General features: G+C 42.1%; 1 protein-coding gene across 3 annotated transcripts in view; it reads right to left on the reverse strand.

Annotated features, from left to right (window-relative positions):
• Positions 1-2,066: 2,066 nt before the first annotated feature.
• C13H5orf63 (chromosome 13 C5orf63 homolog) overlaps positions 2,067-17,852 on the reverse strand; it is a 29,056-nt gene continuing 13,270 nt past the window's right edge. For 2 of the 3 annotated variants that reach the window (XM_036205219.1, XM_036205220.1), the window contains 2 exons: positions 14,300-14,356; positions 12,672-13,657 (listed from right to left, as the gene is read on the reverse strand). In XM_036205219.1, coding sequence (XP_036061112.1) covers positions 13,478-13,657; positions 14,300-14,356 — 237 coding nt within the window. In that variant the 3' untranslated portion in view covers positions 12,672-13,477. Of the gene's footprint in view, positions 3,277-12,671; positions 13,658-14,299; positions 14,357-17,852 lie in introns of those variants that run through there. The other variant, XM_036205221.1, reaches the window with a different exon arrangement.

Here is a 17,852-nt window from a genome sequence, read left to right on the forward strand (position 1 = left end):
GGCTCTTTCAAATGATAGTAAAGGCTGCAGAGAGGCCTACTTAGGTGTTTCTTTTGGTATTTGTCTCCTTTTAAAAGGCCGTGACTAGAACTTTATGCCTGTCTAATAAGCATGCATGGAACATTCTTGTGTTTGGTGACTGCTTTATAGGCCTCCATTAGTCTCCACAGTAGCCCTCGAGGGTGGGTCAGTATTACCACCTACAGTTTACATATGAGGAAATTTAAGACACAAAAGGATTATGCGATTAGTACAAGGTCACCCAGCATGTGAGTCTAGCTAATAAAAGATGACTGCTAACTCTTTCCAAATAAAAAGGGCTTACAAATGGGAGGCAGCCTTAGTAGTAGCATAATCTCAGGATGAATAAAGTACTGTTCAGGACTATGGTGCTTGCACTCTGTAAGGTGAAGTTTTTCAAGTCGCAGGCTGGCTTTGAGACAGTTATTCTCAAACCAGAAATGCCTACATTTTTAAGAGCGTGTGAATACCTGTACCTGGCCCCTTCTCAACCTCTAGACTCACAAGCTTCAGGGTGGAAGCTAGATTATCTGTACCTGGAAGAGTTCCTGCTGAGGGCTTTGGGGGGAAGGTCTGATGCTCAGCCAGAATCAAGAATCACCACTCTAGAATTCAATCATAAGCTAAGTCTAACCACAGAACGCAGGGAAGGATGTCCGGTATCTCCAGGCCCCTGTCCAACCAGATCACAATTACTATCAGCAAAGTAACCACATACATGAAATAACTGTGACAATCACATGTTGTCCCAGGAAGTCATGCAGAGGTGAAGGTTTATTTGAGAACCGTCAGTCTTTGGGATTTATAATTTATAATTCACTGGGTTATTATACTGATGCAGTCTTTGGTTATTATTTGGTTCACTTCAATGTTTTAACTCTAAGTACCTTGTGTTTCTTCAGAAATCCATACAAAAGGAACCGACAATACCCTCCCAGGCACTCTCCTGTCGAACATGTATTGAATGCTTGCTATAGTTACAGGTAAAACCAAATTTATAAAAAATAAGAGCAGCAAAACTAAGAAACAAAACACCCTAGAATACTAAGCCACAAATTAAATGTTAATAAAAAGTAAAAACATAAGTGTTAGGTAGGCATTCTTCATAACTGTTTAAAGTAGCAACAACTCAAATGTCCATAGCCAATTACTGCATAAAGAAATATAATGAACTATCATTCAACAATAAATCCATAGTAGATTTACACATGACTGGCTTATGTATGGTTTGATCCCAAGCACAAACCATCACCACCAAAAGCCATAATAAGGTGAATGGAGTAAGTTTACATGCTACAACATGGATGGACCTGGAAGACCCTATGCTAAGTAAAAAAGAGCTACAAGCAGTGAAAAAAAAAAAAAAGACACAAAGAGTACATATTATCAGTGCCATTTATATGAAATGTCCAGAATAAGCAAATATACGGTTGCCCCAGGCTGGAAAAAGGAAGGAAGAGTGGGGCCTGGCATCTAATAAACAGGGGATTTCTTTGAAAGGTTATGACAAATCTTCAAAATTGATTGTAATAGTTGCACAAATGTGTTGATTATACTAAAGCTACTAAATTTGATACTTTAAATGAGTAAATCACATAGTTTTAGAATATCTCAGGGAGGAGGGAGAAGAGAAAGAGAGAGAGAGAGAGAGAGAGAGAGAGAGAGAGAGAGAGAGAGAGAGAGGACTCCTGAAGGAATGAGTGATTAATATGGATTAAAAGAAAAGTAGTAGAAAATGCAGTGAAGGAAGTAGCATTTGAGCTGGGTCAAAAGGTGACTCCACAAGGTATAGTGGATAGAGTGAGTCATGCTCAGAAGTGACACAGAAGTGTGGGTGGTGCTTGCATGCCAAGGCAAATTACCTGGAATAAATGGAGTTTAGGACACATGAAGGAGATGTAGATGGGGTCTAGATGACATCCTGAACCCCAAAATTTGGTTTTCCTTCTTTCTTTCCTTCCTTCCTTCCTTCCTTCCTTCCTTCCTTCCTTCCTTCCTTCCTTCTTTCTTTCTTTCTTTCTTTCTTTCTTTCTTTCTTTCTTTCTTTCTTTCTTTCTTTCTTTCTGGCAGAGGAGCCGTAAGTTTATCAGCAGTACTTATGGTTTTGAAAGGATTATTGCAGATGGGTAGTCGACTAGTTGACTGGGGTGAGAGAGCACTGAGAAAGGTTATTGAAATGTGTGAGTGAGAGATGGACTGAAGAAAGGAGACAGATATGACAAGACAGTTAAGAAATAGAGTTATTAAGTCCACTGACCCTAGGCGGCAGATGAAAAAGCACAGGTGTATACCTTGCCGTCTCAGACTTCATAGGGGATTGGATCCAGTTTGATTTGTTATTTAGAATCACAGTTTTAAAAAATGATTGTTCAAATGACACCCAGCAACCAAACTGTAGCCGTTTAACACCTTGCCAAACAAAGATCTGATTACAGAAACCTTTGCATTGTGCATCAAGGCTGGTCTGAAGAGGAAAATAGCATCCTACCATTCTGTGAGCACTTTGAAAACAGACCTTCCCTTGTTGATAAACTGGTCATTTATGACCTGTCCTAAGTGACTAAGTATTTACCACTTACTCAGCTGGCTTCCCTAGAAACACTGCCTTTGGTGTGAGCAACTTGGATTTACTGCCTGGACAACACCTCCCATCCACCACCCACACTGCTCCTTGGCTCAGTCCTCATCAACAGGTGTTCATGAGTATCACTTTGTTTTGTTTCTAATAAGGGTGCAGACTCTGAAGAGCATAGGCTGAATGTATGACATTTCAACTTTCCCTTACGATAGGGGAGACCAGGGCTGCTGTTTCTCTTAATCAGTCAGGCCTTGCCTGTGTTTTGCATTAGGAGGAGAGGCAGCCAGCTCCCAAGCAACAATAGAAGCAGTTTCTTTCTGTGAATGCTGGGATGCCCCCTGGGGATCTGTCAAGGCATCCCTTGTGGGCTTGGGAGGGTGTAGCAAGGGCACTGCCTGCTGTTAGTAGAATTTGAGAACAGCGTTCCAGAAAGACACCTTACAGGGGTTTACCAAGCAGGTTGCACTATTTAGGACACCACTCAGTGAGATGTGCTTCCCTGAGCCTGTCAGTGAACAATGATTACAAGTCATTTTCAATGACAGTTGCCAGCGGAGCTAATGACAGGCAGTCTCAGATGAGAAGAATTTATATGAGCAGTCACCTTTGAGGGCTGGCATGCCAGGTTCAAACCGGGAGTCTCAGGAAAGCAACAGGATTCTTCCGACCAAAGATTGCTGTGGAAATGAAGGAGGAAAAGACCAAAGGGTCAGATAAAGGTTTAAATTACACCGCACTGGTGTAGCTATCTGGAATGAGTTAGTTAAAATGGCTGCCACTGGTTATGTGGGAAACCAGGGGTAAACAATTAACCTGTCATGCAATTTGCTATATAATTAGTTTTGGCAAGAGGCCACTTTTGTATGTTTATTTATTTATTTATTTTATTTTTTTCATAAATGTCCTTGGTATCAAGGGCACATTCTTTTTCCAGCTGTTACATCAGCCAGTGGCTTGACCCATCTTCTTTAATTTCTCAGCTCCTTGAGACTCTCAGACCCCCAGTTCCAGGGAGCTCCATCAGGGGGAACCTCAAGCTTTGTTTGCCATGGACTCTGGAATAGTTCATAAAATAATAACATTTGCTCATATGTTAAAGATTTGCTTCCTAATTCATGGTATATTGGGAATTGATGGAACTTTTTAAGGAGTGGGGCCTAGTGGGAGGGAGCTAAGTCGTTGGGGGTGTGCTCTTGGGGAAGACATGATGAACTTGGACTCCTGTATGTTTGCTTCCTATGAGGTGAGAACTTCACTACGCACACCCTACTACCACATAGTAGGACTTTCCAGTGTTCCCAAACACAGTAGCACCAACTAACAATGTATTAAGACCTCCAAAATTGTGAGCCCAAATTAGCCTTTCCTCCTTTAAGTGTATTATTTCAGATGTGTTGTTACAGTGACAGAGAGCTGACTGCCACACTCATGTTGGATTTGCTTCTCCTTCCCCAGTTCGTTACTTGCTTGAGACAGGATTTCACTCTGTAGCCCTGGCTGGCCTTGAACTCACAGAGATCCACCTGCCTCTGCCTCCTGAGTGCTGGGATCAAAGGCATGCACCACCACACAGAGCCCGAGCATCATTTTTTTAAATGTTAATTTATTTCCAGTATAAGGTGTGGGTGAAGCCCCTAGAAATCTGAAGAGGCCGAGTGAGACCCTGTGTTATGGTTTGAAAGTGAAATGTCCCCCATAGGTGTGTGTGTTTGAATACTCAGTTCCCAGATGTGGGTGCTGTTTTGGGAGGTTGTTTAGGGGAGCTGGGGCCTAGCTAGGTCTTACGTGTTAGACCCTAGCCTGACTTGTCCTCTTCCTCCTAGTCTACTGCAATATATGCAAGAGGCCGGCCACAAGTTTCTATGTGGATGGAGCCCCTCAGCCATGTCTTCCTCACCATTAACTAAATCTTTCCTCCATGACTTGCTTTCTTCAGGCTTTGGACACGGACGGAACGAGTAAATAATACTTCTGCAGCCATCCTGTCTTCTGTTTCTGTGTCTCTCATGTAGAGGAGCTCTTTTCTGTGGGACACCTGACTTGGCTACCCAAAAGCATCCTCTTTGTCAGTCTGGAGTTTCAGAGGACACGTCCTGAACAGAATCAAAGCAAGTCTGTAATGACCTATGCTGAACATGTCTTAACTGAGGTCTACAACTACATTCCTAGTCCTGATGACAATCTCAGTATGCTTCTAAGTGGGCAAGGCATGTTCTCTTATCTGCCAGTGTGGTGTCAGTAACAGGAAATGATCATGTTATGAGTTTGGTGAGGAAAAAAAAAAAGATTTAGTTCTAAGGTTTGAAGATTTATCTTTTTCAGAGGGCAAAAAAGTCGGAGCATTAAAAAGATATCAATGAAAAATGACCATGCCTTGTGAACAGAAGGAACCAGCCTTGATTTCAGAACAATAATGAAGATTTAGAAGGACTGCAAATCCGTGGTTTAAGGATGATGGTTTGATAATAGCATGCCAGTGGGGCAACCAGACCCTTAACTGCTCCCTTCTAGTAAGGCGATGTCTCTATTTAAATGAACATCTTGTGTCGAGTGTTTAAAACTCCCTTCTCTTCTCCTCCTCATTAGTTTTTTTTCAATGTTTAGCATAACTAAAGAGTCTTAAGCAGGGAATTGCATGTAATTATGGGTTCTGAACCACTGGCAAAGTGATGTTTCTTCTTAAATATTCAAAATCATCAACTTTCCTCTTCTTCCCTCAACTGGACAGTTCAGTTAAAATGGCAGTGGTGTCCTCTATTACCATTGAAGGCATCATTTGGTCTCACTGTGCACATTACAAAACATATCAAGAGCTATACAATATACTCTCCATGCATACACAGAAAATACCACTGTACATGAGTAGGGTTAAAGGGGGGACTGTCTGAACTTTTACTTATTGATAGGGTGAGGAGATTTAAGACTGTCTAATTCCAAGTCCCTGACTGGGCTGGACAGGTGGTGGCCCACATCCTCCAGCTGAGAGGTTGGTTAACATGCTGTGGGTGAGAACTCTGAGGCACCGTTGCCCTCTCCACCGCTCTACCTTTTCGCTATTATTGGCTTTGAGAAATCTGACATTGCTAAAACCCCTAACTTGAAAATGCTTCACAGAGCAGGATCCTTGCCAAATCCAGGGATCTTGCTAGTTTGCAAGGCAAGAGATGTCATGCAGAACAAAAGACTGAGACTACAAGCCAGTAGTCACGATGGGAACAAATCCTCCAATCTGTAGTTTCTGAATGTCTTAATTTCTCCAACCTACAGAGTGAGGATGGCTTTATTTTTATGAAGTTTCAAACCCAGGTCAAATGTCTATTTAATATACAAAAATGGACCTGGCCTCCAGGTTCTCCTAGCATCCCTCAGTCCCTGTTACAGGGTATGGCAGGCATATCCCACCCCTTACCCTAAACTCTCCAGCCCAGGGGCTGGGCTGCCCTTCTCCCAGAGGCTCTTCCCATATAATCCAGACATTTGTTACCTGCCCCTTTTGTACCTTTGGCCTCATGGCTGCTGCCCGGGTTCCCTCTCTCCCTTCTCCCTTCCCCTCCCCCTTTTCCCACATGGCCCAGCTCAGTGTGGTCATGTCTTCTCAGGACCCTTCCAGATGGCTCTGTCTCTGCCTCTCCCTATGTTCTCCCTTTTATCTACAGTAAACTTTCTCCTCCACCATACCTAGGAGCAGTCATGACCTTTCCTTTCCTTTTTATTCCTTTTTTAAATTCAATTTTGAGAATACACTTACAAAGTAATATTGGATGAGTTATAGTTAAGTCCTAAATCTCAGCTCCTCTGGCAGTTCTTTCTTAATCTCCCCCGTCCCCCTGCATCTCTGTCAGTATCCATTTTCTTCTCTCAATATTAAATTCATAACAAAGAACACAGAGCAATGCTTTACTTACTAAGCTTAGGAATAAGCTGTTCTGTGTAAGGGAGCTTTCCAACTGATAGCTTAATGCCATTCTGTATTTGAACACTTTTGACTCATTGTTTTTACTTCTCTCTCTGTGTGTACATGTGTGTCATGCCTATAGAAGTCAAAACACAACCTGTGGGAATTGGTTCTCTCCTTACTATGTGAGTCCCAGCTATGGAATTCTGGCCATTAGGCCTGGCACCAAGTACCTTTATTCACAAGCCACCTCACTGGCCCCTTCATTCATTTTTGAGGAAGTTTTCAAAATGAAATTTGCTTTTCTTGCCTCAGTGGCTAGAGTATGGGTTGACCTTGTCGTGGGGACATGGGATGCCTAGGGTCTTCTGTATAACCCTGTACTGCTGCCAGGGTTCTGCTGGAGGGGAGTTACAACATGTTGATGTATGTGAGTCGCCCACTTTGGCCACAGACTCAACTTGCCTTTACCTTATATCATCTCCATATCCCGCTGTTACAGAATCACTCAAGAGCCCCCATTGATATCTACCTAGCCTGTTTCTAAGGACGGAGGCTTTTTATCACTAAAGCTCATATGAAACATTTCAATATGCTCTTGACTTTCCTAGGGGACCCTGGCTGGACATGTCTCTAGTCCATTGACTAGCCTTGTTTTGGTGTTACTATTCTCCATCTTTTGTATGACTCTAATAATTCTCATTCTTCCAGAAGGCTTACATTTCAGGTTTTCCAATTCAGAAGCTTCGCTTTGGTAATTATTTCTTTTGAACCAGAGGGGTGGTATCAGCGCCTAAACTAGACTGACCAAAGGCCGGCCTTTGCTGGCTCTGCCTCCAAGGTCAACATGTATTTCTGCCTTCATAGACAGAGAAGATCTGTGGCAGGTATAGGATTTGGGGTCATAGGATAATGGATCCTGGTCTCCATGGTGAACCAGAGTCATGTATATGTGGACCAAGAAGGGTTAACATAGTTTACTTTCCAGAGTTGGGGCCACCCTGGGGGACTCCTGAACTCCATTGCTAGGCACTAGCCTTTCCTGAGAAAGGCTAAAGATGAAGGCTGCCTAGTCCTGGGACTGCCTGGGACTGCAGAGATAATTAATCTTTCAGATCTTTCTGGAATACTGTTTCTTAGAGGCTCAAATGGGTTTTCTGCGAAAACTTCTCAGAGATGGAGCCTTTCTCAATCTTGACTCATTCAACTATAATTCCTTCCAGTTTACCTCTTCCTTCCCACAAAACTGTTCTTACAATGTCAACAACTGCATCGATTTCCCATTGCTATGGCAACAATTGAGCACAATTTGGGTGGTTTAACAGAACACAGATGTATTCTTTTATACTGCTTGTTAGTTATTTTTCTGCTGCTGTGATAAAATATTATACCAAAAGCAACACAGAGAAGGGTTTATTTTGGGTTATGGTCCCAGAGGGGGTGTCCACAATGGTGAGGAAGACCTGACAGCAGGCAGCTAGTGTAGGCGCTGAGAGATAATGTATCAAACACACGTAGGAAGCAGAAGTGGAAGTACGTAGTGGAACAAGGCTGAAAACCCCACTTGCCCTCCAGCAAGGCTGCACCTCCTGAAGGTTCCATGACCACCAAATACATGAGCCTATGGACATTTGTTTTTATTAAACTACTTCTGTAGGCTAGAAGTCTTTATGACTTGCAGTGGACTGGAGGTCCACTCTGAAGGCCCTGTGGTAGTGGTTCTCAACCTTCCTAGAGCTGCGACCCTTTAACACAGTTCCTCATGAGTGGTGACCCCCAACCTACAGCTGTTGTTCTTGCTACTTCATAACTGTAATTTTGCTACTGTTATGAATAGTAATGCAAATATCTGAATGCCCTGATGGTCTTAGGAAACCCGTGAAGGGGTCACTGGACCCCCAAAGGGGTCATGACCCAAAGGTTGGGAACCTCTGCTCTAGGAAGACTCTGTTGACCTTTTGCTTTTGACCTTTGCTTAGTGGCCCTCTGGAAGCTACGAAGATTCCTAAGCTTGTGGCCCCTTTCTTGTATGAGGCTAACCTCTTGCTTCTATTTCCACATTTCCTCCGTCCTTTTCTGCAGTCAAATCTCCTTCCTGTCTCCCTCTTATACAGACACGTGATTAAATGTGGATAAAAGGATTTCTCCACGGTGAGATCCACCACACTTTCAAAGTTCCTTTTCACTATAAGAAACATTCCCAAGTCTGGGGACAAGGGCCCAAATATCTTGGGGGACTATTCAGTTTATGGCAGCACTGATCTCCTTGCTTTAAATCTGAAGTCTCTTTAGCTCTGTCCTAACTCTGACGTTTAAAGCTCTCAGTATCTAGGAAAGCTTTTCTGAGGAGAGTTATTTTCATTGATGTGGCATTATTCCTTTCTGAATGCAAGCCCTTGTGAGAAGGATCTCTGGCTAGCGGGTTTGGTGTGCTATCTCTAGTGCTTAGGGCAGTACTGCCACTATCAACTCACGGCTATCACATAACAGTAAATGGACAAGCTCCTACCGTTTCCAGTTCTCTTGTCTCTCATCCGGTCACTGACAACTTCCTCTGTTTTGTGTGTAAAGATGGGTATACTCCAGGTCTTAGGACTTGCTTGCTTTCCTCCTAATATCCAACTGGATAAATTCCAACCATATCCTGTGGCTCTTAGGTATCTGCACCTCAAACCTAGACCTGTGTTTCACACTTTGGATTTTAATCTTTACTGGGATGTACCAGAGCATGGCAAATTCACCATGTCCCATTTCCCCTAGCCATCAAACACAACCAAAACCCAACTTTCTTATCCTCTAGTGCCTTCTGTCTCAGGGAATAAGCACCAGGTTTTACCCAACAGTCAAAGCAAAAACACTGGTCATCAACTGAGACCTCACACAGCTGTGTTTCCCAGACCTTTACTACCACCATCTTCCTAACAACTCAGTCAGCCATGTATTTCTGTCAACCTGTCTTAAATTCTTGGTAATTTTTCTGCCTAACATTCTGGTTCAAGTCTTCTTCATTTCTACAAAGTGGGATATAAATGAATTCACCATCCTCTTGACTTTTGATGAGCCATTACTGATCACTATTGCCTGCCCTGCTTCCATTCTGCATGGACAAGGACTATGATCATGACTTGCATGCTACAGGACCTTGGTCACCACAGCCAACTGGGCCAGGGACTGGCCTCGGTCCCAAAGGTGGCTCATAGTTTCAGTTTTCTCCTAGTTTTAGTCAATCACCTTACAATTTAGGTGGCTGGTTGTAAAGGTTGAGTAAAATTTCTCCTGAGATTCCAAAATAGAGAAGCTGAGGGGAGCTGGCCTTAAGCTGCTCACAGCATTGTCTTGTGGAATATCTCAGGATGAGTTATGGCATGGGTAGGCTGCAGCTTTGCCGTGGTCCAGTGTATGAGCAAGGGAGCTGGGGGCCTGGAGAGAATGACAGAAAAAGATGCCAGGGCACTGTGAGAGGGCAGTATCTGTTTCCCATAGCTTGTAATGGCATGCTGTATAGTTATTTCTATTGTAGATACCCATGAAGTTGTTACATTATTAAACCAAAACCTCCTCTGAGGGAATCCTGTTTTCTCAAATGACCTGTCCAAACAATATGTGTTCCAGTAAGTCCTTAAGACATTACAGCGAGGCAGCTGTAAAGAAGAGACTGAATGACTCTTTGAGAGCATCAACAATGTTCCTTCTAATCCTTTTTAAAGTATTAGCTTAAAGGAAGTGGGAGTGGGGGGAAGGCTGCAACACTTTTGGGGGTAGATGTTGAGCTGATGGGATAAATCTTTACATACGAACAATTCAGTCCCCATGAACATAATTTCAGACAAGTACCTGCACTACAAATATCACAGGAAAATGACTGTATATGACATTCTGATACTTGTCAACAGTGGCATAATCAAATTGCTTTTTAGAGACCACATTTCTAGGTATCTGCCTTTCTCTTTGCCAGCTACTGGGACCAGAGAGATTGCTGAAGATTTCCGGGAATCTTCATCACAAAACCGCCACTCTCTCAAGGAGGAGTAAAGTTGTTGATATCTGCAAGTAAGAAACATTAGGCCTAAGTATCAGTGCTCAGATTATGGGATAGCTAGAGTGTGCTTCTATATGGTATAATATATAAACGGTATATGTAGTAAATATATCGATATCTATAAAAGGTACCTTACAGCAGCCTTCTTTCATGCGTGGTTCACATTTGGTTAGGGAAGACACACACACACACACACACACACACACACACACACACACACACACACGTGCGCGCGCACGCACAATCTCTCTCTTTCTCTCTCTCTCTCTATTTACTTCTCTGGACAAACAAAATTGTAGCTTCCTTCAAAACAACAACAAAAATGCTTGCCAAACCATCTCTCAAATGACTGCCAGAAACACAGACCACTGTGTTCTTACCTTGGGACATACAATCCAGCTTTCTGACTACTCTTACTGTACTCTCTCGTGATAGCAGGTAACCCCATACCTTTGCTTTTGGTGGGAGCTAAGTGAGAGCCCACCTTCTTAACTTTTTATTTCAAACCCTCTCAATATCCTCTCCTTAACCTCCTGCAATACTGGATGTGACCTAATACTTTCTGGAATTGGTATTATTGTTTTTTAATGCCTTAGTCAATACCTTAGTTTGAATATCTTGAAAGTAAGTACATTATAGTTTTTGTTTTTTTGTGTTTTTGAACAAAAGGTATTGCTATGTAGCTCTGGCTGTCCTGGAACTATATAGAGGCCGGTCTCAAACTCACAGAGACTTGCCTACTTCTGCGTCCTGAGTGCTGGAAGTAAAAGTGTGCCCTACCACACACAGCCACATTGTAAAATCTTTAGTTGCTTGAAAAAAATGTCTACTGTTGAAACTATTCTGATGAAGCACTATTGTGCCTTTAGTCTCTGTACTTCCTATATACCATAACCACTTGGTAATACTCAGCAGGATAATGCTTCAGAGGAGCCAAATTCCACGCTTATGGCCAAGCCTACTGTGTGAGGGTCTGGTGGGGAGTACTTGGATTCTCTGAACAGAGACCCACTGTGCTAAAGCTGAGGTGCTATCTGGGGCAGTGGTTCTCCCTCAAGGCTAGGTCCTCTTTGAGCTCATTGATGATTGGCAGAACTTACTGCCTTGAAGATCTAAGACTAATGTCTCCATTCCCCTGTTGGCTGTTGTCCCAGGAACTATTGCTTTCATAGAGACTACCACCCCCCCTCCCTGCCCGTCTCCTGCTGTGTGGCCCCAAACAGGCAGTTTTCAAGATAGGTATTTTCTTGCTTCCAGGATAGCTAGAAATGACCTTTTACTTCTCTGAAGCTTTTCAATGGCTTGCCTAATTAGAGCAGGAACACCCGGGATATTCTCCCCTTTGCCATATGATATACAGTTACACCAAAGACATTTCTATTCACTCATGGGGGAGGGAACTATACAAGGGTGAGGATACTGATGTCATTCTAGAAGTCTGTCTACTAAAGGGCTTAATGAATATAGTACCAACATGTGTAAATTATGAACACTGCTCTTCAGTTATAAGGCCTTTTGATTTTAATTTTTTAGATTTACTTACTTTACTTTATCTGTATGAATGTTTCACCTGTATGCATGTACATGCACCACATGTGTGGCTGTTTCAGCTCCTGGAACTGGGGTCATGGATGGTTGTGAGCTAACATATGGGTCCTGGAAGAGCAACAAGTACTCTTAAGACTGAGCCATCTCCAGACACTGGAAGGCTGTTTTTTCTTTCTTAAATTGTGACTTTGGAAAGCTTATTTTGTGTTGAACCCACAGTAGCTGGAGATGCTGTATTTGAAATAACACAATGGAACAACTCCAGTAAGACCAGAGAACATTAGAAATGCTAGGGTTCTGGGTAAGACCTGGTCCAGTGGCTGAGTGGCCGGGTGACTATGGACTAGGTCACCCAAACTCCCTAAACTTTAGATTCTTCCTCATGTGTGATATAAGGATGATGTCGAAGGTTAGTGGGCTATATTATATTCTATAATTCTAAGACTAAATCATACTGATCATTCACAGATCTAGTGGCTCATGATAGCCAAACAGTTCATAGAAGAACTTCATAGTGATGTGACTTAAGGAAAAACATAGTTTTGTTTTTAAGTGAATCCATTCCAATGTTTGACACACCTGACAACACAAACTAGGGTACAAAGCTGCATCTTTAATACTTTATATACTTTATGTTTAGATGGTACATATGCTCAGTTAAGATTAAAATGAATTTCCCCAAGATACTAAAATTTGACAAAGTTACTATCATACAATTAGTTGAATTAACTTAACTGATGATAACTTAAGGCGGCCCTCAACATTACAAGTCAATTCCCTGATGGCAAGTACAGCCGAGGATGTTATATACATTCTGGAGGATTAAGTCTCCTTTGTCTTTCTGAAGTGAAGCCTCTTTGGCTAGGATAATTATTCTCTTCTATTCAGCAAAAGCGAATGCTAATTTTAAACAGGTATTATTAAATTCCACTGAAATAGGCTGCATGCAGATGTGTTCCTTAAAACACCTCCTTATTGACTGTGCACAGTTATTAACAATTCACATTTCACTTTACTGAGGGGAGAGCATTTACTACACTAAAGTTAGGCTCCAGGGCTGTGAGCAGCAGGACTGCAGCGCCTCCTTCCCATGGGGCACTGTCCAGTGCATGGCAAGTGCATCCACCGTTGCACAAAAGGGAAATAAACTCAACCAACAGACCGCTCCCTCCCTACAGTGTCTCCCCCCATACAATGCACTTCCGGTTTACAAAAAAAAAAAACGATCATCAGCAAACCGCTCTCATATGGGTACCTGCATCAGTCAGAAGAGTAATGGCAACGTATTTATGGGATACCATCATAAGGGCGTTGTGAACCTGACAAGGAAATCCACGTCCCTAGTCATTCCCTCAGGCAGATGCCTTCTGACAGAGAGGGTGGAAACCACAAGGCCTCAGTTTGTCTCCAGCACCTGCTGCTCAAGTTTCAGAAGCTGTTTTTCAAGCTTTGAGGTGTTTACCCGATGCATCATCAGAAACTGGCCATTCAGATGGAAGACAGGGATGTCAAATCTATACCTTTCATACCAAGTAGAATTTTCTGGAAGTGTGATGTCCACCTCCTGCAAAATAAACTAAAACACGGATAGGTTACAGCACTGTGGTTTGCAGACTAGGGAGCAATGCAACAACTGCAATGATGTGCCAACCCAAGACTTTGTAAAGGAGACAACCCACGGGTTGGTGGAGGCCTACAGTAATCCGATGGCCCAAATTTCCAAAGCCCGACTGCTTTCCCTACATTGTACTCTACCTCCTCATTTCCCCACTTTTCTGTTACACCTGCTCCATTCAGCAGCAGGGCTCTGCTCTGTTCCCAATGAAATTAAACATGTCCTAGCTGGGAAGTTGCCTAGAAATAAGGATGTAAGTGTCTTGGTGTAAGAATGGGCAAGATAACAATGGTCTGTTAAAGGAAAACACATTCACAGAAGTTACAAAGTAAGATAAAAGCAATAGGACCAAAGTTTAAAGTAAGCATGAACACCCTTGACAGTTAACTCTGAGTCACAGTAAGAATCAGAGTGGAAAAAAATCCAGTAATATTCAGAGAAAACCACTTAGGGGTAATGAGTTTCATGGAAGCCAATACTAAACTCTCTGAGGAATAAAAACAAACTCTAAATGAAAAATCATTTAATCTCTTTTCCTAAAGAAAGGATCTCAGCAGATACTTTATACAGTAAACTCCACCCACCCGAACACATGAAAGTTACCCTGTCTTTATAAGGCTCGAGCACTTCTCTGGCTTCGTCACAGAGCGGGCATGGATCCTACAGGAAGAAGAAAAGCTGTTAGAGCCAAAGGCAGGAATCTGGCACAGCACCCCCACCCACGAAAGGAAAACCCAACACACTGCAGGCATATTGCATTTACTGCTTTCTACGAGGTTAATCACATGCCTCATTTCCAAAGCAAAACATCACCACAGACCCTCATAAACAGCTACTATTTCACGAGAGATGCTCTCTGTACTTTTTGGTTGGTTTTATTTTCCTCATATGTGTGTCTATACCTACTGGTGTGTATGTGTGTGTGTAGTACATGTCCCTGCTTTTCACTGACCTATCTACCTAGCTAAGGGCTCTGCCCTTCCTAAGTAGGCAGCAACCTGGTGGCTTCATACAGTTGACCTGAATGGTTGAAGTCTTTTCTGACTAGGAACTACTGAACTCCATGAGCCTGTTCTCCTAGTCAGTCCAGAGGAATCATTCTATCAGGGAGGACTCAGTGAAACAGCGACTCTTCTCCCCTTAAAGAGGAGGGGGAAAGTCTCTTTAGTTCAGATAACTGACTGTAGCACTTCACAGTGTTTTTCCAGTTGCAGTATTAGAGGTGTCCACAATGGACTAAAGTCCTACCTGAAGCATAGGCAGGTCCTAGGACCCGCTGTGGTTTGTGTTCTTCACCTGCCTTATGGGGAAGATGGGGAGAACACAGACTGGCAGATATTACCTGTCTCTTAGCCTCTGTGCCTAAGAAAAGAGTCCAGCTATAGGTTCTTATGTGAGCTCCAAATAGACAGGATTACTGCTGCTTGTGTAAAAACTGTTCAAAACAGACTCACTACTACTGTTACTTGTGTAAAAGCTGCTCAACACAGACTCAGTATTAATTTTGCTTGTGGAAAAGCTGCATTTTAATATACGTGGAAGAGATAAGCTATTATGTAAAAGACAGGTCTTTTTTTCAGCTTAATTCAGAGCATGTTTTGAAAATAAGGACTTGGATATTTCTAGATGGTTTTGGCTGGATTCACCTCATCAAATTGTTATTAGCATTAACAATAAACAGACTGTGTATAGTTTGTTGCTGTAAGACAATCATGCTAATATTTTCTGAGAAAGTGTCAAAAGATCAATGTAAGAGCTTAAAAGTAAAAGCAAAACAAGAACATGCTAAGTTGCAGATGTACCATTTTTTGTTTGTTTTTTCAAGACAGGGTTTCTCTGTTTAGTCTTGGCTGCCATGGAACTCATTTTGTAGCCCAGGCTGGCCTCGAACTCAGAGATCCATCTGCCTCTGCCTCCCGAGTGCTGGGATTAAAGGTGTGCGCCACCACTGCCTGGCCTCAAATGTATTTCTTTATAGTTTGCTTTTATAGTAAAGCTTGAGACGAGCCTAGTAAAGATGTTTTGCTTTGAAAATCCAGTTTGTGGAAGTTTGTGTAAATTGCTAATGCAAATATGTGAGTGTATATCTATGTATATCTTTCCAAAGGCACATCACCCTTTGGAAAGGATCAGGTACAAGAAAAGGCCATGGTCAGGATGGCCTTTCTGAAATTCTCCACAGCAGTTGTTATTCATTCTGTCCTTGAACTGTTGAATTGTTAGCTAACACCCACCCATCCTTTCTTGTAGCAAGAAAGCTATAGTTTTGTTCCATAGTTACTCTCAGCATGTGGCTAATTCCATCTCTAAGTAAGAAAGGAGGAACACTTGACAGGCACAAACATTCATGGCATCCTATCTCTTTTGCCTATGATTGGTTCAGGGACGGGCCAATCAGAGTCATGAATAGCCATGGACCTTCTGTTGAGATTTCTATAGATGTCTGAGATGTGAGATCTGAGCTTGTGGTTGCTGCAGTCATAAATGAGAAGAGCCAATATGAAGATGAACTTAATCCAGAAGATTACAAAACTGAAGAGGCTGGTAATCTTATTTTCTGAATCAAGCACTCTTCCAAACTAGAAACCAAAACAATCCAAGAAACCTTTGTTTTAAACTCAGTCTGCAAAGTATACTCTACTACTTGTCATAGATAAAGGACAAATTCTTGACTTTTATACTTCTTTTATTGGACTGCGCGTTACTTATATCTTATTATTATGTACTTCAGTATGTAGTTTAGTATACATATTAAGATGAGTGGAAGTTTGGTGTTTTGCTTATTTTCTGCAAATGTTCTTGGCTATCTCAACTGCTGTTGGAACCAAAAAACAGTGCATGGCAATCATAGGCCAAGTGAATACAACTAGTTTTGTGAGGGATATTGTCTCAGATAATGGAATATTTTTGGCTCTATAATTTCCAACATTACAATATATATTGATGATAGGAAAGCAATTTAGAAGTTTAACTTTGCATTCTGGGGAGTGGGGTGAGGTTCAGATAAGGTCTTGTTATGTAAGCCCTGGCTGGTTTGGTACTAGCTATGAAGCCTAGGCTGTACTGATCCTGCTGCAATCCTCCTGCTTCACTCAGATTCCCAAGTGCTAGGGAACACAGGTGTGGACCATCACAACTGGCAGACTTTGTTATTAGGCAACTGTCAGAACTTTCTTAAAGTATCAAATGACTAAAATTTGAAAATCTATCAAAAAGACTTTTTTTAAAAGTTTTAATTGCTGCGTTTAAAAAAGTAACTGTTGTCTTCACGTTTCTTTTTGATTATAAATTCTACAAAGTGATGTTAACTAGGAAGAAGACATTATTGATGCTTGTACTATAAAATTACAGGGTGAAAAACTCTTAAAAATTTTAAACTAAGGCTCGGAAGAGATGGCTCAGCAGTGAAAGCATTTGTAGTACAAGCGTGGGGGCTGGGTTCAGATCCCTAGAGCCCATGTAAATGCTGGGTGGGCATGGTGGCTTGCCTGGAAGTCCAGTGCTTGTAAGGTGGAGACAGGAAATCCCCAGGGCAGGTCTGTTAGGTAGACTAGCTATATCCCTTAAGTCTGAGAGATCCTGCCTCAAAGAATAAGGTGGAGAGTGACTGAGAAAAAGACTCCTGATATCAACCTTAGGCCTCCATATACACTTGCACACAATTGTGTGCTCACATTCACAGAAAAAGGCATATATCCACATATCTCTTACACACACACACACACACACACACACACACACACACACACACATCCCTGTGGCTTAACAGTAGTGCTAGGGATAAGAAGACAAGTACAATCAGTCTTCACTATTCATAGGTTATTTGTGAATTGACCTATGTGATAAAATTTGTAACTCCCCAAGCAATACTGGAAGCACTTTTACAGCCAGTCACGATCATGCTTATGCGCAGAGCTCTAGCAAGTTTGAGTTGTCAGAAGTGTTCATTTCCAAAGTAAGGTCTAGTAAGGTAATACTTTGCCTTCTTGTTTCAGCTTCCATACTGTAAACATAAGTCAGTATCCTTACAGGTAGTCCCATGGGTGTGACTGTATGGGTAATGCCATTTTTTTGTAGCTGTGTCTTTTGTTGGTGATTTAAAAAAAAAAAACAACAACCCCTTAGCATGGTGCTAAAAGAAAGCTGTGATGTTTCT

Source organism: Onychomys torridus, chromosome 13 (genome assembly GCF_903995425.1).
Source record: "Onychomys torridus chromosome 13, mOncTor1.1, whole genome shotgun sequence".
In the NCBI taxonomy this organism is placed as follows: Eukaryota; Metazoa; Chordata; class Mammalia; order Rodentia; family Cricetidae; genus Onychomys; species Onychomys torridus.